Source organism: Corvus kubaryi, unplaced genomic scaffold, assembly GCF_017639235.1.
Source record: "Corvus kubaryi isolate FWS band 111438036 unplaced genomic scaffold, C.kubaryi_AGA036_p1.0 37260, whole genome shotgun sequence".
NCBI classification, from domain to species: Eukaryota; Metazoa; Chordata; class Aves; order Passeriformes; family Corvidae; genus Corvus; species Corvus kubaryi.
The window spans coordinates 6,707,355-6,732,489 of record NW_024581077.1 but is presented as its reverse complement, the minus strand read 5'-3'; the positions used below and the strand labels follow the sequence as shown (position 1 = coordinate 6,732,489).

The following is a 25,135-nucleotide window of genomic DNA, read 5'->3' as shown; positions in this document are numbered from 1 at the left end:
CATAAGGCCAGTCCTAGTTTCCTGTTTATGTCCCCTCTCTCCCATCATCTTCTCATCCAGCCTCTGTCATTCTCCCACCCACTGTTTTATTTTACTGTTGAAGTTCAGCACATCTCCCAAGAACATGAAAAGTGAGATTCTTTTTTAAAGCCTCCTGACTTGGCCAAATTTAGGTCAATTTTCACAGGCACAAGAGGCACAGACCTGATACATATCCCATCCTCTTGCCAAACAAACAAACAAACAACAACAACAAAAAAACCCCAACAAACCAACAACAAAATCAAACAACAAAAAAAATCACACCACAAAAGCATCTGAGCTTCTAAGATATTTTAACACTGAAAAACAACTTACTCTTTTCATACTGGGAAACGGCTGAACATCTCTGGCTGAAATTTCAGAGGGAAGTAGGGATGAGTCAGCCCAAAACAGATCCCTGATTGAAAAGCATCAGAGTTAATTAAAACTAAATAGGTAGTCTCAAACAGAGGCCCCATTACAAGTCATTAAAGGAAATTGACTATTTTTATTGCAAGTTATGCTTTTTTGTGGTCTCCATATGAGCTGTGATTCCCCTGGTAAGGTATCAGTCACATTTCGGAAGGAATTTGCAAAGTTATGGTCTACTGACCCTTAACATCAGTTCATTAGATTTATGTCAGATGGTAAACACTGAGGGAATTAGGTTTTCACACATTCTTATTAAATATTCCACCCGAAGGGATCCATGCAGCTAATTATTACGTTTTGAGTATGTTTTAAGTATGTTTTAAATGCATTGCATCCTTTAGCATACAAAAGGCTACCTTTTTTATTTCTTTTTCTTCAAAATCCCTTTTCATTAGAACCAGTAGGATTCAATTTCCATGCAGTATTACCAAGTCTAGTTCCCTGGTTCATTATAAGTCTGTGTCTTGAAATCCTAAGCATTTATTATCCTTGTTATTGGTGGTTTACCAGTTGGAGATTATGGAACTGGTCTGGAGTGGGCACGCAAACACTGATGCAGAATCCTACATAACCAAGATTTCTTTTAAGCCTTAGCTCATTAGAAAAGACTCAGGCTCTGTCTTTTTAAGGTATATTTATTTCTGAAGCAAACATTTGTCTTTCTCACTTTCCTGACCTCCAGTTTTGGTTTGGCTCTTACATGCAAGTCAGTTTTCCCCTGTCCTATTTGAGTGCAATTTCCCTTTTCAGATATTGGGCTGAAGATTCTGCTGAGAGCAGACTGGGAGAGACATTGCATTACTGAAATCCTCTGTTTGATCCTCAGCTTAATTAAAACCCCTCTTCCTGTTTATATTTATTGTTTAGACAAACTATGTGGGGTCAGTGGTGCTCTGGCACAGCCTAATGAACCCTGATATAATTGGTAATTTGACTTTGGCTTTTCTTTAAGATTACCTCCCAGGTTTCTTGGAGGTTGTTGTATTTTAGCAAGGAAAAGTATTACTGACAGTAAATGAGCCCTCACATTTTTCAGCTGTCATTCTAGGAACGTAACTGATAACATGACTGCAACTGGAAAGGAATCCTCGAATCATGAAATTGTGCTCTTTGCTACTAGAAGCATGGGAATCAAAGCTGAAAATAAATGTGTTTGGTTTCTGGCTTAGCAATGTTCACCTACTTCACATTTCACACATATACCTTTCCATTTGTTCTTGTGTCAGTATTGTCTTTTACACTGAACAGGTCATCTCTCTGTGGAGTTTTAGCTTCTTCCATGTACTCTGAAAGAGCAACAAGAGACATTTCAAGATTTTATTTGCCTTCATCTAGGCACATCTTACAGCTGGTCCACAGTACACTGGCAGCTGGCAACTGAATCCAGATGTTTTACCTCTACTCTTTCTGCAAATCTCCTCTGTTCTACCAAATTTTTTTCCTTAGTCCCCAGTACATGACTATGTGACTTCTCTTAATCCAGTCCTTAAGGTTATGCAGTGATTCCTATATGATGTTCCACTTCTTCTTTGTTTTGATTTTGTCTTCCAATTTTATGTCATTGCTAAATTTAATTAGCAATTTTTCTCTTGCCTGATAATTAGCCCTGAAAATATTGTTCATTTATTGCTTTCATAGGTTTTTGTTTGTATTGTATTGCTGTTCTTTTGACATGCCTATAAACACATTTCTTTTTATTAGGTCTAAGTGGTTATCTAAGCGGTTAGCACAGTTGCTACTTTTTCTATCAACTCCAAAAGTGTCATTTTTCATGGTTACTTGGTCCCTAGGTGGACTCAGAAACTGTGATGGCACTTTACTCCAATTCCTCAATAATATGGTAACAAAAATGAAACCATTTCATTTGTTAAGTTCAGAAATATTACCCACTGAGAAGAAAGGCATCCGTTCATGTTTCTCAGGACTATTTTTCCCACAGAACTCTGAAAACTCATTTCAGTCACATACTAAATTGTTTTCTGAAATCCTGTGGGCTAGAAATCAAAGAAGGTGGGAGAAAATGGGTGTTTATAACAAAAGCTTCAATTCTGGGAAACCAGTGGCATTATAGAAAATTAGCAGTTGTCTGTGGTTATGCACTGGCTGAATCTGACCCTAAATAATCTTTTTTCAAAGATGACATGGAAGTTCAGGCTTGAGAGACAGGTTAAAACTCATAGAAAGCTAGAAACAGAATAACTGCGAAACAGCAGGCTTGACACGGTACTTGTTTCTAAGATCTGGTGACTCAATATTATCCTTCAAGTTACCTCTTATTATCTGTCTTGAAGTATGATGCCTAGCATCTTACTGAGGACAAAGAGTCTCTTGATACTCAGTGCCCTCATCTCACCCTCATGAAAACTTTCAAAGCTCCAGGTGATTCAGCTTGAGCCCAGCATGTCCACAGCATAAAGCAAACCCATTGCTCACTTTTTAGGCCCAGAACACCCAAGTAGGAGCAGCTGAAGAAAAAGAAAGCCCAACAAAATCACAGCCAGTCCCCTGAGCACAGACTGTGTGCTCTACACACAGGAACTCTGTGACGCTTTCAGGTGTCACAGTTCTTGGGTTTACCAACAACTTGAAGTAGCTGAGGGAGTATCTGTTGAGGGTGCCGATACTTTGATTTTGTGATCAAGGTTAAAACCTGGGAGTCAAGAAGCTCCACATAATCCACAGCCCTCCTGACATCTCAGACAAGGCATTGAACAATCTGTTAATTTACTGCCCTGTAAAATGAGCAATGTTTTACTGCATCTTGTAATAGTACTGTGAAACATACTTTTTAATGCTCATGTAATATTCCAATATCACTGTTATTTCTAATTAATTGTATTACATGAGGTTTAGAGATCCCATCTGAGATTGTGACTGCATGCCACTTGGCAATGATGATCCATACACCCAAGTGTTGACACTGCCAGTTGACAAGTAGAAGGCTGCAGACAGGCGGAGCTGGAATCAAAACAAGTCCACAACACATGGTTATGCAATAAGGATTAGACTGCACCTCTCTTGACTAGCATGCACGCTTTGCTACCAGATTACCTCATCTCTAACAAATGAATTATGATTTCTTTATGGAAGGAATCAACCACTCAACGCTGCTTCTTACGCTGCAAAAAAATACATGTATTGAAATATAAAATATAAGCAAACAAAATAATCCCCCATAGAAAAAGTACTGCATCTGCTTGAGTGAAAGAAACCCAGTTGTGTTAATAAAGATTTAATCTTATTAAACTTTCAAAGCAATTACGTGAATGCAACAATAAACAGGCATGAGATGTCTCCCAGTACTAGAAGCAACAACTTCACTAACACAAACTTCTGCCACAGCGAGTCACTCAAAATGATCTTCCTGTCTGACACTGAAGTTCTCCTTTGCTTCAGCTTCACGGCATCGGGAACAGACAACGAACAAACGCACCTTATCAACAGGGATGCCAGCAAAGACAGGCTTACAAAATGCTCTCTTCGAAGGAAACCCCAATGGACACAGGCATGGTACAGCTCAAGTGAAGGTGCAACATAAAAACAGGCATAAATCAGAGTCATGCTCTTTTTCCACAGGTCCACAATCTTTCCTTTTGCACCAGAGGCAGACAACATCAGAGCCAACTAAAAGTTGTGATCATTCCCTTTATATCTGGTTCTCCACTCACCTTTGGTCAAGCTTGCTGCTGCAGCTGTCTGATTCAAAGCCTTCTAAGATGGGCTGCCTCCTTCTCTCAAAATCTTTCATCACCTGTTCATAAAGAAAAGCAGAGCTCCCTTTTGCTTTCGGAACTACTGCTATTGTACTTTGGAGGCTGTAAGCAACACATGAGTCATTATCAGTAACAACTGAGAGAGGGAGAACAAAAGAACTCACTTCTTTCCCACAAAGAAGTTTCTGGCACACTTGCTAAAGCACTTTTTTTGGTAAATGCTTTCATACATGTCAAGGGAATGTGATGTCTGATTACTGGTTCAGAAGGACACTTGGCAGGTGTGCACCAACATCATACAGAGAGATGATTTACACTTGAATACACAGTTTATCTACAATCAAACTCGAATTCAAGAACTGCTTTGCCTGGGCCAAAACCAAACTGCTTTGGTAACAAGTGCAAAAGGGAGCATTACTAGCACAAGCCCTCCTGCTCACACAGTACAGTGACTGCCACTCACAACCCAGATATGTGAAGGAGAAAGACAAAACTGAGTGTGAACCAGGTTGAAAAGCTTTTACAGCGTATAAAGACAGTGTGCTAAAAAAGACTGCTGGATTCCAAGGCTCTAACACAGCCTTGCAAAACACAAAGTCATCCGAAACATATTTTAGTGATAGACGAGACAATACTGCCCCTAAAAACTGTATTTGTACAAAAATATTCATTGGAGCTACTCTAAATCACAGTGGTAATTTATTTGTTGGGTTTGTTCCATGGTACTTCATAGAGAGAAAGCTAATTATCAGTGAGGGCAACCAGAATTCAGTAACGTATCTTTCTTTACAAGTTCAGCAGAATACTGTGTTTTGTACTTACACATTTCTTTTTCCTGGAAACAATCACAGGTAAAAAGAAAACAAAGCAATGATAATTATTGTTGATCTATGGCACTATGCATAATAAACAGAAGCAGAGAATTCAGTTGGTTGTTTTGGAGATTGTTATCTTAGATATACTTGAAAATGAGTCATTTCAGCTCAGGGCCTTCTACTGGTTTTTCAGGATTTACAATACTTAGAATATGGTTCTATGTTACCTCATATAATCAAGGAAAATATGTTCACAAGCAACTTAAAAATTCTTTTCCAAGTTGGGTGTAGCAGAGATATTGAGACAATAAGCATTCGCTTCATGGACTCCCTGTTCAATACAGGACCACATTTTAAGGCAAGCAGTTTGATTCTGGAACAAGCTTCAAACAGATGGAAAGCAACATGATGGGAACAAAAGATGAAGGACTGAACACTGTGCAATTTTTGTTAGCAAGTGTCACTTTACTATCATGAATGGGGTTATGGCAGCTAACAGCAACACTTAAGAAAGGCAAAGCTAAGGATTATTTTGTATTACATAATCCAGAAGAGGGGGGGGAAAAAAAAGATAAATGGCCTTGAAAAACAAGAGCCCCTAAAAAATGTGAAGCTTCTTCTCTGCCTTTAGCTTTTTAAGCTTTCATCCTTTTTGATTAGGGTGGATTTAGTGGGCCCTTGTAAGCCTCATTAAGTGCAACAAAGTAAAGTTCAAGGTCCTGCATGAGTCAGGGCATTTCCAATACATTTCCAAGTACAAATAAAGGCTGGGGTATGAAGGGATCGAGAGCTACCCTGAGGGGCAGGAGTTGGAGGTATTGGTTGACAAGAAGCTCAACATGACCCATCAATGTGCACTCACAGCCCAGAAAGCCAATTATGTCCTGGGCTGCATCCAAAGCAGCACAACCAGCAGGGCAAGGGAGGGGATTTTCCTCCTCTACTCTGCTCTGGTGAGACCACCCCTGCAGTGCTGCATCCAGCTCTGGGGCCCCAACATAAGAAGAACATGGACCTACAGGAGCGAGTCCAGAGGAGGCCATGAAGATGATCAAAGGGCTGGAGCACCTCTGCTATGAAGACAGGCAGATCCTTCTGGTTTTAAATCAAAACCAACAGATTCACTTTAATTCTGGATCTTGGTCTACAGGGAAAAAGAGAAATACTTTAGTGCTCATAAACAAAGCACGCATCAGTTAATCCAAGGGTCTTTTGCCAACAGGACCTGCCTTCCATTCATCATTAACTTAAAATTAATCTAGTTTTGCTCCAGTCTTATGAAAACCTTTGTTTAGAATCCTAATTCTACACCCACTGCTGCAATAATAACAGGTAGGTTTCCACAACAAAATATCTGGTAGAAACAACATTGAAAGCTGTGTCTATTATTAGGGAATAGTGATTTTATCTATATTAATTTGTATATGTCTTGTTACCTCAGAGATTATGAACATCAGCTGGTTTGGAGATTTCCTTCGTCCATGATTCACCTCATAAAATAACATTGCTTGTTACATTTCTAGAAAAAAAAAAGTCCTTCCCATCAAAGCCAACAGCATGATCAGAAAACAAAAATCAGTGGTCTAACTAAGTGCTAGAGGTGCAAGGTGGCGAGTCATGACTGAAGAGCAAATAAAGCTTCTGGCTCTTTTGTATGAGGCAGTCATCTTTGGAGGCAGAATAGGGGAACAGATGGAAGCAACCTCCCTTCAGTTCCTGGTGTCTAAACCAAACAGGGTTTGGAAAAACAGATTTTCAGTCCAGTGGCTGGGCCCAGTCACTGTGATTACACTCACATTAGTAAATTAAACAAGTCTGGGACCAGTCTCTGCCCCTGAGGCCAGCTGGCACAGGACATCCAATGTCCAGTCTATGAAAGCCTCAAAAAGTCCATGAAAGCACAGTCTGCCTATTTGTAACAGCAGGATGTATCCCCTAACTTACCCCCTCGAATATTTTGGGGTACTGCTCATTGGCCCAGGCTAAAACCATGTAAGGATTATGAGAATCAGTAGAAACAGCTGAGTTCCGGTGCTCAGGGATATCCCTGATGCTGTTTACTTTGACGGTGTGGGCAAAGCTTTAAAGAGTCTGTACACTTGGCACACTCTGATCCCTGCCAACGCCCTCACCAGGTCCTTGAGGCAAGAGCCCTTGCAGGCAGTGGCATTTCTTGTCCTGAAACCAAAGGCTCGCGGGTGTATTGTCTAAGAGCTCAGACTCCTGTGCACTGAGCCATTCCCGGATGGTATGATCCCTGGCTCTTCCCTACTGCCCGTGCACCGGGATCTCTCTCCGCACAGCAGAACAGCAGAGCTTCCGGCTGCCCTCTGGTGCAAATCCTGGCACCGGCATCCAAGTGCTGTGAAACGCAGCCAGAAAGGGGAAATGTCCCAAAGCTCTGCAGCCGCTTGCTAAGAAAAGCTGTGCCCGAGCTTGCCAGGGCCTGCTCAACAGCGATCTTCTGTTTGGAGGCACTATGACTACTTTTACTTGCTGTATTTCCAATGCAGCTTTAAACGTCAGTGGAAATCTACTAATTTTGGGGGAAACCAACTGAACCCAAACAGAGAAAACGGGGCACACAGATTCCCTGGTATATTGTTACCTGAACTACAGATTCAGCTCCTCTGCCATTATTCATTAACATTAATATGGATGGAAGCATTCACCAGCATTTTCCAGCATGACAATGGCCAATTTCAACCCTGCAAAACCCATCCAAGAATTCCAGGCATATTGATACTGTCCAAATGACTCAGCCTGCCATAGAAAAAGGAAGTAGATGAGGGAATTTTAGGAAGGAAAGGGGCTGAAACCATACACACAGCTAAGAACAGTTAACTGCATGCAGAAAAAGCAGGAAATACAAGGGCTTGGAAGAAAAGAAGAGAAAGTAGGAATACACACAAATAGGAAGGAAAATACAAGGAGTGATTTGCATGGAAGGGGAGATGGGAGAAAAGGATGTGGAGAGACTTTGAAATGAGGAGAAAAGAAAATGGGACAAATCAGACAAAAGGGAAATTATTTATGTCCTGGTATAGAGCAGGTAGGAGCATGAGGGAATCTTGTTCAGGGAGGAGAGAGCATACACAAGAACAACCCGGAATGAGACAGAGACAGCAATGCCACCAAGAAGAAGAAACTGATGAGCCTAACTAATTCAGTACCTAAAAAACTATATGTTCTAAAATTAATTTTAAGAGACATTGAACACTCGTTTTTACAAATTACAAAATTAAGGGCTTGAACTTGTACATAGAAGATCTATTATTCTCACCTCCCCGTGGCAAAACACAAAATAAAGTTCCTATAGGAGCACACCAAAAGCAATTGTTTGGAATGACACTACCCTCTGGTGGTCAAATAATACAATTATATGTACACCAGGAAGTAAAATATTCACAGCTGATCGTACAGATACTTTGAAGATGCAATCAATTCCAATCCACACTCCAGTAATCCACCTCGAGACCGTGCTGTTAAATCAAACATCTACCTTATTAGTCTGGTTTAAAATGACAAATTCATGACTGGGCATACGCACAAGTAACTGTCCAAGGCTCTGAAAGAGACCAGGGTTTTTTTCCTTCCACATTACAGCTACAGAACACCATTGCTGGCAAAAGCAGTTGCTTCAATGCATTGTTTTCACGGAGGTGCTTTGAGACTTAGGTAATGACTTAACACAGTCGCGTCTCCTGCCTTGCCTCACTCACGTTTTTTGACATCTAATCTTGCACAAACAGCAAAAGCCAAATACTAACTGCTCTGTCATTTTTTTCCTTTCCTCTCTTTATATCATCACTGTACAACTGCTGTTTTTCCCCCCTCTCCTGTTAAAAACAACCCTATTTCTCAGAGCCAAATGTGCCTTCCAAATACTCTTTTATCCCCAGATTTCTTAAGCCCAGGTGTCTCAATGGTCCTACATTTCTGGAAATGAGTAAGAGCTTGTCACTCCCTTCTAGGGCAACAATTCCGTATGTTTCAACTTTGATCTTTATGGTAGGCTGACCTTCAATTAAAAGTTTGCTGTTGTTGCTTGGAAGCAACATATCTGTGTATTGCCTCCTTGCAAGAAACACGCTGTGTGGACCTTGATCGGGCAAAAGCCATTCCTGCGAGGTCTGATAAACCGACATTGATGCCACCTTGTGGCAAAACTACTGGATACCGGAATTCTGGAAAAACATTCAGCATTTGCCCCTCCTTGCAGGTGTATTGAATTGCAGCACAGCGGTTACTGCTGTTTGCAGCACTTCAGTTTTAGAGTTCATAAAATCAGGATTTGGACACTCCTAAAAACACATTGCCAGTCAGTGACAGAGAGGAGGAAAAGTAGGAAAAAGCACCACAGAACACATTTATTTTTGTTTTATTGGGGTGCAAACTAAATCAGTACACCCAATGACACATAGCACAACCGTTCATGTGCTCAGAGCTTGGGCATTTTTTTCTTTTTCCCACCAGAAAAACACTCTGGCGAGAGGTACAACCCATTCCAAACACTGCAAAATACCACTGCAGGGACAGACTGAAGGAAAACTCAGCCCCAGCCTAACAGGACAGGAAGCATTTCCCAATTACCTCACGCTGGGCTCACCCTTCTCAGTTACCAGGCCAAAGAATTACCCTAAAGGAGCCCATGCCTATTTTCCCAGGACAGTCCTGATGCCATTTGGGCCCTGCTATGAATGCCAACGTTACCACATTCAGCAGAATGAGGATGATGCCTATTTTTAGCATTGCTTCCACTGGAGAAGCCCAAGAATCACCACCTGCTTCCTCCGGGCGCTCTGTCAAACACCCTTCTCCCAGCAAGTGAGTGGGAGGAGGAGGCTGAATCAATCTGCGCATTGCGTTTTGCACCACCAGGTTCCCAAAAACACAGGAAAGAAACCTGTCTTGTTACAAAACGTGGTAAATGTAAGAATTTTCTTAAAAAAGGATGTTCTCTAATGTTTGATCTTCGTGTATTTCAAGCCTAATCAACAAGAAAGGAGGTTTAATCCATGAAACAGAGCAGCCAAGAAGCTCTAAGTGATGTCCAGGTGTTAGAAAAACAAATTGTCAGTAGAATTGCCTTGTTAAGGTTTAGGGCTCAACCTGTTTCAATGACCTCAGACCTAGGAGGAGGATAAAAAAGCTTGGGAAGAAGGATGTACCGCTGATAGTGGACACAACACAGAATTCACAGGCCACAAGGACATTTGGCAGAACTCACAAGATAAGGAAGAAACTAATAAAGACAACTCAGCAACTGTGCTGAATCAGCTCCAACTGGGTAAAAGGTAATTCTGGCAGGGGGAGATCCTGGCCACCAACTCACGCACCACTGACCCAAGAAACTCACCAACTCAAAAAAGATAAAACACTGAACATGCGGACGAATTAGCACGGGAAGTGAGAGAATCATTAACCAATAGAAGATAGAGTGCTAATTAGTAAGATAACTATGTAACTTGTAGTCAATGAACAAATCTTATGAGTGGCTGAAGGAGCTGGAGGTGCTTGGTCTGGAGAAGAGGAGGTTCAGGAGGGACCTTGTGTCTCTACAACTCCCTGAAAGGAGGCTGTAGCCAGGTGGGGGTCGGTCTCTTCTTCCAGGTAACAAGTGAGAGGATGAGAGTGCATAGGCTTTAGCTGTGTCAAGGGAGATTTAGGCTGGACATTAGGAAGAATTTCTTCACAGAAGGGGTGATTAGACATCGGAATGGGCTGCCCAGGGAGGTGGCGGAGTCACTGTTCCTGGAGGTGTTAAAGGAAAGACTGGATGTGGGACTCGGTGCCGTGGTCTAGTTGCCATGGTCGCGTTCCGTCACAGCTTGGACTCCATGTCACGTTAGAGGTCTTCTCTAACCTAATTGATCCTGTAATTCTGTAATGCCTGTGTGTGCTACAACGCACAAACAATAAAAAAAGTTCTGATAGTTGGCACGCTCCTTTTGCTGAACACCACCGAGCACCCAGGCTTGCGCAACTCTAAATAAATAACCAATGTCTCTCTCTGGAGCTTGTTGCAAACCGCGGGGCGAGGGACCTGATCTCCGCGGACAGCCGGTGCCGGTGCCGGTGCGTGCGGGCGGTGCCGGTGCCAGCCCCGCGGAGCTGCCCCGCCCGCCCCCCGCTCCCTCAGCGCCCCGCCCGCATGCGCGGTGCCGCAGCGCCCGCCGGAGGGGGCGGCGCGGCCGAGCCCGCGCCCGGCTCCGCGCTGGGGCTGGAATCGTTCCCGCAGCCACGGACACACCGCAACGCCGATCCCGCCGGGAAATCGGCTCGCCTCCCGTTCCCGCGCGGCCGGGAGCGGAGGCCCTCCCTCTCCTCCTTCTCCTCCGGCAGGCTGAGGGGACAGGGGAGCTCGGTCCGTCCCGCGGCGGAGGGGCTGAGGGGGCAGCAGAGCCCCCTTCTCCCCGCTCCCCTCCCCGTGCTTTTCCGCCGCAGGGAGAGAGCTTCCTTGTCCTAACCCGTGCCCTGGCAGGAAGCGGGAGCCCCCTGCCCTCACCCCTGCCCTTTGCTCCGCTGAGCGGAGGGTGAGTCAGGCGCCTCGCAGGTGGGAACAGAAGCTGGCTCCTACCTCCAAGGGAAAGCCGGGGGCATTTTCCTTCCCTCTCCCGCTTGCTTTCTCCCCGCAGGCGGTGGGGCTGGACCTCCCGCGAGCCCTCGGGCCTGTGAAGCTCCGGGCATGGCTGTCGGTGGGGTCGGGAGCTCCCTGCTGCTGATGTCCGGCGTCGTGGTGACCGTGGGGCTGTGCCGGAGGCTGGCCCGGCGCCGGCTGCGCTCCCGCCCGCACCTCTTCGCTTTCCTTGTGGAGATGTTCAGCACCTTCCAGATTTGCGCCTGCACGAACGAGCTCAGCCTGCTCGGCAACGTGGAGCCAAAGCCGCACACCGCCCTCACCCTCACCTACGGCTTCACCGTCCTGCACGGCCTGACCCTCGCCGGCAGCACATGCAATCCCTGCGGGGCCCTGCAGCCCATGTGGGGCGGCGGGACATCGCTCAGGATGGGGGGACTCAAGATCGCCGCTCAGTTCGTGGCTGCAGTGCTCGCCAGAGTGTTCATGCACTTTATCTGGAGTCTGGAGATGGCAGAGCCACATTTTGGAGCACTCTCACAGGGCTGCAGCAGCCCCATGCAGACTACAGAGGTGCAGGCATTCTGCATAGAACTGCTCTTTTCTGTCGTTTTCCAGCTGGCCGTCCTGCGAGCCGAAAGTGTTAATCCCAAATACAGAGTCCATTTGATTGCTCTTCTCATCACCATGCTCGTGTATGCAGGTTAGTCTTTTTTCTTTTTTTCCTTCTGTTCCTGCAATAAAGTTGTAATGGAAGGGGTTCTTACTGTTTTCGTAGAAGTGTTTAGATGCAAAGTGCTTTTTCTTAGATTACACTTTCCTTGATGATTTCTTTTTGTATCGTCCTACATATGCAAAGTTCATTTGGCGTTTATATAAAGTTTGCCTGGTTGAATTACAGGCAGGTATGGGGTTAAGAACGAAATGAGTTACACATTTAAAATTATGTCAGGTCTGCAAGTACATATGGTTAAGTGTTAAAATATCTCAGTGAAGGATTGTTTCATAATCCAACTATTTATACAGCGTGAGAGATCTCATACTATGTGTTCTGATTACTAAGTGTCATTGGGAGAGCACCGCTGGCTGCATCAGGAAAAAGTGCTGATTGTGCAACAGCAGGGTACAGACTGGTAATATAGAAACTCTGCATTTAAATAATGCATAATTCATATCAGTGCAATTTATTTAACTATTTCCCTAAATCAGAGGCAGGAGTGGTTATTTGTGGAATACATACAGCAATAATACCTCATCACACCAAATGTAAAAAAAAAAAAAAAGGAAAAAAAGAGGTGCCTGTTTTATTGTCTGTAATGCCATGTGTGTCCATATCCCCGCCTTTACCTGATTGTCACCTCGTGCTTCCCAGAGCTGGGACGCTGTCACCTGTCCATCTTCTCTGGACCAGTGGGAAGGGAGAGGTGAGGGGAGTCAGTCTGAACTTCTTTCTTCTGACTGTTGATGTTCCCTCTTGTCCCCACCAAAGTGACAAGAGTTGTTAGGTCACTTGAGGACTGCCCTGCAGGGAGTCCTTCTCCTACTGGCAAGGAGGTCGTGTAGCTTGGAGAGGTGAAAGACATGATTACAGAACTCCTTGCTTGTGCTACTGCCCCCACCACAGAAAAAGTAATCTAGGCAATTACCAAATCCCTTTGAGAGAGGGAGATCACTCCTCTTATCTGCAAACATCCGGGACGTCACTAATGCCTTGTCCTAAAGGTTTAGCTGTATTAATGCTATTTAACATAATAGCATCTAGAACAATGTACAGTCACATTTTCAGATGTAGTAATGTAAAAATCTTTACTCATTATTTTTAGCTGAAATTAGCTAATACGTTAAAGACAAAAGTCGATGGGGAATTTTGAGAATTAACTTGGTAATTTGAACTACTTTCTAAAGTTAACTTTTAAAAGCAGAAGCAAGGTGTCAGTGCATTTGAGGACATTAAATATATTTCTCCGTTGCTTGGTGAAAGTGTAGCCAAATATCCTCCTCCCTCTTCTGCGAGCATAGAAATCTGGATTCCTGATTCCTAACATTCTTCTCCTGCTTAGCAAACAGTCATGTAAAATAATATGTGTCACATTGCCTTTCTTTCAGCTAATTCATACAAAGAATTCACTCCCAGTGTCATTGGCCAGGTTCCTATCTTTTTCTAGCAGGAGAAGGCTAAGTGTGCCACGTGAAGGCTGAGTGCCCTTCTGTGCCATAAACTTGGCCTTGTTGGGACTATCCAGTGCAATCGATCTGCACGTACTTCTAGGAAACCTCAGACCTGCTGAGGTGCCCAGGCCTCTTTTGCATCGTGTGCACAACACCCACCTGGACATTTTTCTTTGCATTTCTTTTAAACTACAGTCTACTAGTCTACTATAAAAATGTATGTGTATTCAGATCCTGGCATAGCTGAGGCAATAACAAGGGGCCTGCTAAGTGGCCATGGACGATGTCTGCTGCACATATCCCGTATGTCCTGTGCATCTCATGGCATAGCCCTAACCATGTCTGTCCTACCTCTGCTTCTCACACGCAGCAGGGAGAGTGACTTACAAATCAGGTGTCACAAACCATGGCCTCCAGCAGGACAAGTTCTCATCTGCAGGCTGTGAAGACAGACAGATAAACAATTTAGCTGAGCAGGATCATTCTCAGGAAATCTTCTGCACCTCTTTGTTTACTGTTTATAAGAAACTTGAGTGCTTCTCTAAGAGGAAGAGCTCTTCCTTGCACACCCAGTACCAAAGGCTCAAGCAACCAGCACAAATTAAGGCAAACTTACCCTTACACACTCTTACTTTTTTGTACAAAAGTATTGAATAGTTTAGAATCTTGTCTGAATAATAATTTTTTTAAACTTTAATTTGGTAAGTGTGGATACTAAAAGGCTAGGAGCAGAGGAATTTTCCAGCTGCTGAAGCATCTTGTGAAGTTTTTCTTTCTCATGCAAGCTAGCTGAAAACAGTTTTTTGTAAACCAAGACTTTATCTTGCACCTGCAAACTTGTTGCCCAAGTTGTTTTGTCCATTGGAAAAAATATTTTGAATGGGCGTTATGGAACCTCCACCTATCACTCTAGAGGGTGGATAGTCAAGTGACCAGTGGGGTCATGCCACCCTTGTGAACAAAGCTATATAAGCTGATTTATATCATTAAATAGAGCCATTTTGGCCACTTAACCTGAAATTGGACTCGTGTCGTTTTTCGCCGTTCTCGGTACAACAGCGACAGGTAAATACAGTGTTCTAGCTGGGAGCCCAGGTGCATTAAATTTACAAAATAAAATTCATTATAGTGATTTCTTTTTATACTCTGATTTCAAAAAACTAAATCAATTGTGCCTTCAGGACTTGTGTTTGATACAGTTATGAGTGAATTAGAAATTACAGAAAAAACACCTCATACATGGCATATCGTAATTCACTCCATGAATTATGCTCTGCTATGAGTTTGAAAGCTGTATCCTGCAAGGTGAATGATTGCTGTCTAAAAAGGGACTGTAAGAAGGAACACCTCTCATTCCAGTTTGGTGTGGGTAAAATTCTGAAGGACAGCGACATCCCTGTGGCTTACACCTGTCTAAAAGTATTGATGCACAGAAGGTTCAAAAACATTCAGTTGTATTTTTATGGTTGAACAAATGAAGCTGTTGGAAAAAACACATCTCAGTAGGTCAGTGTTGTACTGATAAAAGGTACTGAGGTCTGCCCTGTACCTTACTGCTGTTCCTTTACTTTTTCTTATACTTTTTTGTACTTATAAATATTTGGATTTTTTTTTACATTTAGTCCCTACACAAACCAAATTTTTATAGTAGTACATACTGAACACAAAAGTTCTGCTTCACTCTCTTTTTTTCTACTAAATAAAGAAAAAAAAAGAACATTATGTCTTTACACATTAAGGGAATGATTCATTAGCTAAGGATGCAGACCATATGCAAGATGGTAAAGGATATTTTTGTATAGTTCTTTTGGGAAAGTACTTATTTAGGGGTTAAAGCAATACACCTTTTGAGGGCTTTTTTTTATTTGCAGGCAGCATTACAGTTAAGTCAGAATCATATGAAATTGGTTAGATTTTTCTGAGCCTAACATATCAAGGTACAAATGAGATACCTATTTTTAATTCCAAGTTTCTTCCTAATTTTGGCTTTGCCTTTAGTAGAGGCAAAAAGGTAAAATTACTTTCTCATGCCCTGTGTGGCATTACTTCCCCTTTTAAACTTTTTATGCATACCCCATCAAAGAGATTACACTTCTTCTGCCATAAAATAATTTGTCTTTTCTGGTACAGAGACTGAGGTGTTAAATAATTTTAAGTAAGATTATAGTAGTGCCCCTGGCCTATGGTTGATATTCTAGTAGTTATTAGTAATGAATATTGAAGAAATACAGCAGCTAAAACTGTCTAATGTTTAATGCTCATCAACTGCATCCTGAGAGTGAAATTCTGCTTTCAACTCTATGTTTGTGGATATAGAAGCAGAAGCAGTGGAGTCATAAATAGATTAAAGCAAAGTAAATTATTGTAACTGGGCTTCCTGGCAACTGTGGACATTGCTAATATGTCAGTGCAGAAAAACAGACTGCACAGTAAATCTGACTTGTTCTTGAGAACAAGTGTAAAACCACAGTGAACTGAGTAGGCAAACAAAGATTAAAATGTTCCTGAACCGTAATAACAGTAAAAGAAATAATAGGGAGAATATAGAAAGAGAAATACAGAGAAGAGAATGACAAAGATTTTACTAAAACTTTGGGTAAATGATTGCACAGTCATAGCAAATGAGGATTACAGCAGCAGGGTATTTGTACAAAGGGTGAGTTCAAAGCTCATACAAGCTCATTTGGGGAGAAGTCAAGAATAAGCTGTAAGGAATTATATAGGTGCAATTACAGAATATTTTATGGGAATAGGTTAATAGATAAAACAGGTATGGGGTGGTTAGTAACTAACAGTAGAGGAAAACAGATAGTTTAGCTGTGAGTAATGCTTTTTCTGCAGAATTGCAATGAGAGGAACAACATATGTAAGAATTAAACATCCTTAGCTCCAGGTATCTGCAGTGTAATTACAGCTTAGTCCCCAGTGTAATGTGTTTGGATCTCGTTATTTAGAAAATGTTTAGGCAACTGCATTTACATCTGAAGTCAGAGGCAAGGAAAGATGCTTGGCTTCCTTCTGCAAGACAGTGGAGTGGCTCTTGCTTCTATTTTCTTTGAACAACATATAGAAGTTTCCCACAGTTCTTATACCATCTGAAAATCTTAACGTTCTGTACATTGATATGGTAATATTAGTGTTCCTTTAAGAAAGTAGAGGGGTCAGCTTAGCAAGAACAGTACTTGACAGTTTTTTTCTTTTATCTTGCATATGTGTTTCATGTGACATGAGGCTATAATGTAATGACTTATGTAATTTCTGTCTCCTCTAAAATCATGATACAGAAATAGCTTCTAGCTTTATCATTAGAAACATTCCACATTGGCCAGACCTATCTCTTTAAAGAATATTTGCTAGAAAGAGATAAAGGAAGTTATAGCTTACCCTTCACATGTTTTAAAGCCTTTGAGAAAACAGTTAAACTGTTTACTATGTCATCAGGTGAATAACTTGAGAAGAGTTTTATCTCTTCAAACTGCTTCTGCTAATTCACTTTATTGCAGGGTCTAGATTTCTTGTAGTATGGTGTATGTGCATTTTAATTTAAAGTAAATGTTAAGAAAGATGGTTTGATTTCATGCTGTTTACATCTTATTACAGGTGGAAATCTCACAGGAGCAATATTTAACCCAGCACTGGCTTTTTCATTACATGCAGATTGCTTCTATGACAAATTTTTGAGTTACTCGCTAGTATATTGGATAGCACCATCCTTAGGTAAGTTCTTAATACTTTATGTATTTGAGAAAGTGTTATTTAGTACATGGTTCATAAATCAGGAAATAGGTGTTGTTTATTTGAGAGTGTGCTTGATTTTTGTGTTAAATAAATCCAGAAGATAGTAGATTATAATATATGTGTTGAAGTCATTCAGAATCATGGTTTCATTTTGCAAATGCAGGCTGTGTATTTTAAAAATTTTTAATGCTCTATGTAGAGTGCCTGCAGCACTGTTTTGTGAATTAGAGAAGGATTTGAATTGGGAAGGACCTTTAAAGATCATGTGGTCCTTACTTGAAAGTAAGTATCAGCCTGATGAACTTCAAAAAGAGAAACATACTGGTTACCACGCAGTGTCTGTCTTGTTTGTGACAGTTTACAAACACAGGGGGATGATAAATTAAAAAAAACCCTACCCGCAGGTATTGAGATAAGTGCCTTAAATATGCTTTCTCAGTTACCACTTTTGTTATATCAAATCTTTTTTATCCCCATAGTGTCTAAACTTTGCAGTTCCCATTCTGTGTTTTTCCCCCAGTCACTATTGGACACAGTCTGTTCTGGCAGTTTAAGAATAAGAAGTGTTAGCAACTAGGTTTTTTCTAACTTAAATTATGGTTTTAATTTGGAAGCTATTGATTTTGACTTCTAGCTGTGTGCAGATGAAAATGCTCCATGTGATACTTCATGCTGTTGTTTGTTTACAGTTGGTCCCTAAAAATCTTGAGCTTTCTGCTTAGGGATATAAAGAAGCAGTCTGCTAATCCTGAATTCTTTCATGACTCTTAATCCTATTAGAAGGTACAACAGTGATGAAGGCACAACAGGATGTAAAATATACACAGGAAACCCTGGAAAGGGCTCCTGTTTGACCAAACACTTCCTTTTCCTGAGTTCAGGTCTGTGCACGTTCTACTTGCCTTGACTCTCAGTCAGCCAAAAACGAAGACAGAAGTTTAAACCTAACTGAAATTCACTTTAATATAATCTTGTTAAATTCGATCTCCAAACAGGATGACTGAACCAACAGAGTAAGTGAGAAATTAATGAAATGTCATAGGCAAAGCTGATCAGCATCACTCGGGTCCTGACAGGCCACATAGTATTTCTCACAATTCAGCTTTAGCTTGCTGATACAGTAACTGATTTCAACCTCATAACCATTTAAAGATTTTCCAGGTTCTAAGTATTTGGGATTTAATCTTTTGGCAAGTGATTTAAAGAAGCAGGAGGCATTCTGAAACCCCATGTTCTACTTACATTCCGAAATGCATCCTGCAGAACAGCTTTGCAGAAAACCTCCAGGTGATTTTTGACATCATAAAATCAACTGACCTTAACTGAAATGGACCCATGACTTAGAATGTGATTAGGGAGCAATGCTCTATCTCTATGAAAATTCATGAACAGTGGTTTGTCATTAGTTAACATCTAGAATATACATACAGAATACATTGAATGCTGTCTCTTGATTTGTGAGGGAAAGGAATGCCAGACTGAGCAGTTGTAAAGATGTGAATACTCAGGACACATCACTTATTGCAGTGTCACTACTGTAGCCAACATTAGTTACAGATCTCAGGTCTGTGGATCACCTGTTAGTGATATAAATATCTTACTACAAAACAAGGATGTTTCATGGATGCATTTCATACATTTGATAGAGACCTTACAAATCAATAGTTGTAAACAATAAATTCTTGGGAAAGAACCTCTAAGCAGAATCATGAAAGTAGATGATGAGGGAAGGGATATTTTAAATTCAATTGTAAAAAATTACTTTCAGAATTCACATGCCAGTAGAAATGCTGTTTCAGACTTCCTAGAAACTGGCAGAGTCACAATGATATGTTAATATGATGTCTTACTTCTTCCAGCATCAGCCTCTTAGATGGTTAAATTACTTTGTTCTTACTTACTTTACTTACTTACTTTTTGTACTTACTTTTTTTCAGAAGGGTTTTTTGTGTTTTGCTGAAATAACTACCACACAGTAGAACCATGGACTAACATATCACGAAACTTAAAATTGCCTGTGCAAAGTGCAATATATTCTCATTTATGGCCATAGCAAAAATCTATGAGGACAAGGAGATGGAGAATGTTCAGTATATAACTGATACCCTGATCTGGCTGTAAGCACATGGTAAACAATGTTCCTAGAAAGGACACTTAGAACAAGAGGAAGACTGATTATCACTTTCACAAGATGAGGATGAAATGGAAATTTTCTTTTAGGATAAACAAATCTCCTGGTGGTTTATGGTCTTTCAGGAATTTAATCTTGAAATTGTAGTTAATTATTCATTTTTCAAAATGGCTTCGTTGATGTTTTGGTGAAGGTGATTCTCCAGCAGCAATAAACTCCCGATTCCTGCAATAAACATAGATGCCAGCAAGTGTTTATAACTTAGCACAGGCAGGCCTAAGTTCTGCACTGTGAACATAGACTCAGTAAGTACCAGTGGAACAAAGACAGTTTCTGTTTTGCTGCCAAAGGAATCCATGTTAGTTGTCCAGGGATGATTATACCATCAGTAATAATGGGGACGGAGCTAATGCTGCTTTCAGTACCAGGGAGATGGCAGCTATGAATGGAAAAGTTGGTGACAAGATAGTCATGAGGTCAATAAAATGAAATGCTCTTTCCTGGACAGGTGCCAGCTTAGCATGTCATAGAATTGTATTGTAGAGTGAGGGATGTTAGAGACCATCAGTTCTAACCCCCCTACCCAGGGGCAGGGACACCTTGCACTAGACCACGATGCTCAAAGCCCCATCCAACCTGGCCTAGCCTCCTGCTAGGTTTCTAGAATCAGTTTTTAGATCAGTTTTACTAGAAAGACTAATACTATTCCTTAGAAAATCAGTGCCACAAAAGTCACTTAGCAGTAGATGTAAATGGAAGAGGTAAGCAAGGGAGAAGGCAACATGTGACACTGAGCTTTCTGCTCAGAGGAGAGGGTATTCAGAGGCTGCTAGCAAGTTCAAACACTTAAGCAAAGAAACAAGAATTCCAAGTCCATCTGCAGTGAAGTGTTCAGTATCTCAGGCACTTGGAAGCAAAGGAGGTTTTCAACAAACAACTAGAAAATAAACTATTCCTATTCCCAGACCCTGGTCCTCATAGGGGTTTTCAGCTCCACAGACATCATCTGAGCAAAAACTCCTATGCAGTGAGTGAATGCAATCCATGAGGCTCCTAGAAACTGTCAGTAATTATGTCTAGTTCAAATACTAAAGGGCCAGTGAGTGGTTAATCCTGAACTCGACCTGCTTACAGAGAAGAATGGGTGGTGAATGTGGCTGCTTGGGTTGTAGTCCTCACAAGAGTTCAGGGTCCAGAGGAGGACTGGGAAGGTAAATAGCAGAGCTGTCCAGACTATGGACTTAAAAAAAAATTCTGCTTGTTTAGGAAATTGCTAAGTCAGTAGTAATTCCCTTGGAAGCTGCTATAAATTAGAAAAGTATACGTTACAAGGGTGATTTTTAAAAAAAAGCTCATGAGAGCTCAGTAATAGATTGAGATGTGCAGAAGGAATCTGTCACATAGTTAGACTGGGAATTTGGACAGAAAGCCTTTCCCTGCTGGCTAGACAAAGAGCTTCCCTACAACAAAGGAGAGCATGTAAGAAGTTTAAAGTGGGACAGGCAGCAAAGGAGGAATGTAAGAGCTTTGCACAGGCACTTGGAAACAAAATCAGGAAGGTTAGAGCTCAGCTGGAACTAAGAGCAGGGGCACGCAGAGTTACAAATATCCTAATCACAAAAAAAGTCCAGAGAAAATGTAGGTCAGTTGGAGGATGGGGGAGACAACCTAGTGATGGATGGCATGGAAGAAAGGCTGAGGTACCACACAGTCTTCCCAAGCAAAATTTGCTCCCAAACCTCTGTGTAAATCAGTAAAGTTTTTGAAAGAAAGCAATAAATAGGGAGCAACAGTATAGGAACAACATACGTGATTGTGAATCCACTGACTCTAGTGGGATTCACCTAGAAATGGAGGTAGAGTTGGCCAGTGTTGGAACTGTCCTTCATTTATGAGACTCTACAGCAGTTGGAGGAGGTTCCTGCCAATGGGAAATGTGCTAGTATTATGTCCCCTTTTGAGGAGGAGAGAGAACCCAGGGAACTGTAAGCTAGTTGGTCTCACTTCAGTCAGTGGGAAGGTGGTGGAGTATCTAGTCTTGGAATCCATTTCCAACCATGTAAACAAAGGTAATCACAGGAACAGTCAGCACAGATTTAGCGAGGGTAATCCATGCTTGACCAGCTTGGTTGCTTTCTGTGATGAATCCACGTGGGAATGAGGGGGGAGCAGGGATGTAGCATACCTTCACTTTAGTAAGGCTTTTGATAACACCTCCCACAGCATTCTTGGTTCAAGGTGGGGTCACTCAAAAAGACTATTAGCTGCAATAAAGGTTGGCTAAACCATTGACCTCAAACTGTCACAATCAATGGGCTGACACCTGGCTGGTGGCCAATACCATGCAGAGTACACTGGTGTCGGTACTGGGAGTTCATATTCCCCAGTGTGTTCAACAGTGACCTGAATTAAAGTTTTTTCACAACAGTTTGGTCTCTCTGCAAGACAAAGCACGTGATTCAGCAGTTTGGGATCAGCACCACTGCAGAGGGATCTCCACAGGCTGGAGAGGTGGGCTGAGACCAGCAACATGAGATTCAACAAGACCAAGTGCGGGGTCCTAAGCTTTGGCCACAACAACCCCATGCAGCAGGGCTACAGGCTGGGGGCATAGTGGTTGAAAAGTGGCCCAGCAGAAAAGGACCTGGGGGTGCTGGTGACAGCAGCTGAACATGAGCCAGTGTGTGCCCAGGTGGCCAAGAAGGTCAATGGCACGTGGCCTGTGTCAGCAATAATGTGGCCAGCAGGACCAGAGAAGTGATGCTTTCCCTGTACTTGGCACTGGTGAGGCCACTCCTCAAGTGCTGTGTCCAGTTCTGGGCCCCTTAGTTCAGGAAGGACACTGAGGTGCCAGAGTGCGTCCAGAGAAGGGCAACAGAGCTGGTGAAGGGTCTGGAGCACAGGTCCTATGAGGAGTGGCTGAGGGAGCTGGGGCTGTTTAACCTGGAGAAAAAGAGGCTCAGGGAGGACTTTACAGCTTTCCACAAATACCTGAAAGGAGGTTGCAGCTGGGGTAGGGGGGGGTGTCAGTCTCTTCTCCCAGGCAACCAGTGATGGGATGAGAAGACATAGGCATAAGCTTGTGCCAGGGGAGGTTTAGGTTGGACATTAGGAAGAATTTCTTCACTGCAAGCATGATTAGATTTTGGAAAAAGCTGCCCAGGAAGGTGGTGGAGTCACTGTTCCTGAAGGTGCTTAAGCAAAGACTGGATGTGGCACTCAGTGCCATGGTCTATTGACACGGTGGTGTTCAGTGACAGGTTGGACTCCATAATCTCAGGGCTTTTTCCAAACAAATTGATTCTGTGATTACTGCCTCCTTCTACTCAATGCATGTGAGGTGGCATCTGGAACATAGGTGGAGTCCCCTCATTCAAGAGCAACGTGTCACAAAACAGGATGCAGGCAGTGGAGGACTACAAAGATGATGAAGGGCCTGGAGTACCTGATTTGAGAGGGAAGGCTGAGGGAACTGGACTTGTTTAGGCCACAAAAATAAGATGAAAGTGTGTTTTAAGTACAGTGAAGCATTATTTCAAGAGTAGTTACAAGGATAACAGAGATTAACCATTCTTTTTGGCAACAAGTAACAGCAAGGCCACAAATTGGGGCATGGGAAGTTCAGCTTAGACCCCAGGAAAACATTCAGGGGGAAGGGTGCAGCAACACTGAAATTAGGTTCCTGGAGAAATGCTACAGTCACCAGCATGGAGGTTTTTGGGACTCAGCCAGGGAAAGTCTCACTGACCCATGTAGCATAGGCAAAGTCCTGCACTGAATGGGAGACTGGACTAAACAGAATCCCTTCCAATAAGCTTTTTTTGTGATCTAAGACGTTTCATAAATACAAGCTTATGTGTGGGCAATGCCATCAATGCCATCCTCTTTGTCTCTGAAAGAATACACTGATGGTCATAATAAACTGTATTTGGATGCCCTTTGGATTTATGGGTCCCTTCCAACTTGAGATAGAAGTTTCTTCATGAGAATTGTACACTATCTCTAACTTAACAGTTTTTTCAGCTTCAGAATAAGCCCTAAATCAGAATGATCTTCAATAAAACACCCACTATCCTATACCCACTTGGCAGTGCCTAAAAATGATGTTACCAAAACAGACACAGCTATCAAACTCAGGTGAAGGATGGAGGTTAAGCTGCTGGTTCAGTCGTTTATACATCCAGCTACAAAGAAAGGAACCCTGATCAGGAACAGGAAGGTGCCCGTGTTGGATTCACCTAGCCAAACTCTCTGCCTTTGGCTTGGCTTACACAGATCAAAGCATTAACCATACTAAGGAAAACAAGATTATTAACTCACAGGGACCACTTGCATGGCCTGTTGAAGCTTCCTTTGCAAAAAGTACTTATGCAGTCTCTGCAGTATTGTGTTAGACACTCAAATACTTGAATATAATGTTAATTTTCCATACCAGTACTGAGTCCTTCTCAAATGCATTTAAATAAAGGTGCTTTCTGTAACTTCTCATTTCAGGTACAATACTTGTGGCTTTTATATGGGATGAACTCTTTCCTCGGATATCTTGAGACATCAAATCCTGAAATTTGGCAGCACTACATAAAAAATATTTTCAACATCTGCAGACATAAAGCTTTCAGAGAACTGTTGACAGACTTCCATGCCACCTTTCATTTGTATTTTCAGACTTCACATTTGAGATATATGACTTACCACTTTGTATTCAAATAATAATTTTGTAAATGCATATTGGGATTTTGGGAATATCTGCCACCATTTTCAGTTAAGCCATATGAATGTGAAAGACTGTTAAAACACAAACTTTGTCACTTTAGCCATAAGTGCCATTTGCTGACCTTTATTAGCATGCAAAACTAATTTTAGAGAAATACCCTATCCTTTCAAGGTTTGATTTTATTGGATTTCTTCCCATTGAAGGCATCTGCAAAAAGGGAGCTGAAGATTTCTTATACTGACATCATCATATTCCTACTTGCCATATACCTACCTCTGAGAGGAAGAAAGGCTACACTACTCCCTAGAAGAGTCTCCACAGCTCTGTTCTAGAGCCACCCTACACCAAAATTAAAAGTCTGTATGACCAACATTGTTTTAATAATACCTGTGTGCAGGTAAGTAACCCCTCCCTTCCTTCCATGCAGGCTCTGCCCCTTCCTGTCACACTGGAGATTGTTGGAAAAAGCAGTAACAAAGTACCATAAAATTCTGTAGACACACACATCAAATGGCATTTTAGGCAAAACCCTCTACTTTTTTTTGGCAATTACTGCTGCCTCTTCACATAGACACAGTATATAGGCATGAATCATGCAGTACTCCATTTGTCCTTGATTTTATGTAGCTCTTATCAACTTCTTTAAAAAACAAATGAATCTGCAATGCAGGAGAATAAATAACAGAGATAAAACCTACAGGAAAGCTACCTATACAAAACAGGCACAAGCATGCCCTTTTCAGCCTCAGCTGAGGCAGACGCCACTGATGGGTACCACCCTCTGAAGCTCTGTTTCTAGCATGAGGTTTCTTCTTCTGGCTG

The 25,135-nt window shown here is 42.0% G+C and overlaps 1 protein-coding gene and 1 long non-coding RNA gene across 2 annotated transcripts; one reads left to right on the top strand and one right to left on the bottom strand.

Moving 5' to 3' along the window:
- Positions 1 to 5,905: 5,905 nt before the first annotated feature.
- Positions 5,906 to 11,649, bottom strand: LOC121662707. Its single transcript, XR_006015381.1, has 3 exons — positions 11,562 to 11,649; positions 8,391 to 8,463; positions 5,906 to 6,125 (listed from the first exon to the last, which is right to left on the bottom strand). It is a non-coding gene; the product is annotated as an uncharacterized LOC121662707 (long non-coding RNA).
- Positions 11,650 to 11,669: 20 nt separating this feature from the next.
- On the top strand, positions 11,670 to 25,034 carry AQP11 (aquaporin 11). The gene is made up of 3 exons (XM_042024187.1): positions 11,670 to 12,264; positions 17,331 to 17,447; positions 24,094 to 25,034. Exons 1-3 carry the CDS (start codon positions 11,670 to 11,672, stop codon positions 24,144 to 24,146), a joined length of 765 nt encoding a protein of 254 aa, XP_041880121.1. The 3' UTR covers positions 24,147 to 25,034.
- The last annotated feature ends 101 nt before the right edge of the window (positions 25,035 to 25,135 follow it).

What these genes read in the sequence shown, in the direction of transcription:
- AQP11 (XM_042024187.1), top strand. Translation starts at nt 11,670, where the DNA reads ATGGCTGTCGGTGGGGTCGGGAGCTCCCTGCTGCTGATGTCCGGCGTC. An exon ending in CACCATGCTCGTGTATGCAG is followed by an intron (nt 12,265 to 17,330) that starts GTTAGTCTTTTT and finishes ATCTTATTACAG; the next exon opens with GTGGAAATCTCACAGGAGCA. An exon ending in TTGGATAGCACCATCCTTAG is followed by an intron (nt 17,448 to 24,093) that starts GTAAGTTCTTAA and finishes TTCTCATTTCAG; the next exon opens with GTACAATACTTGTGGCTTTT.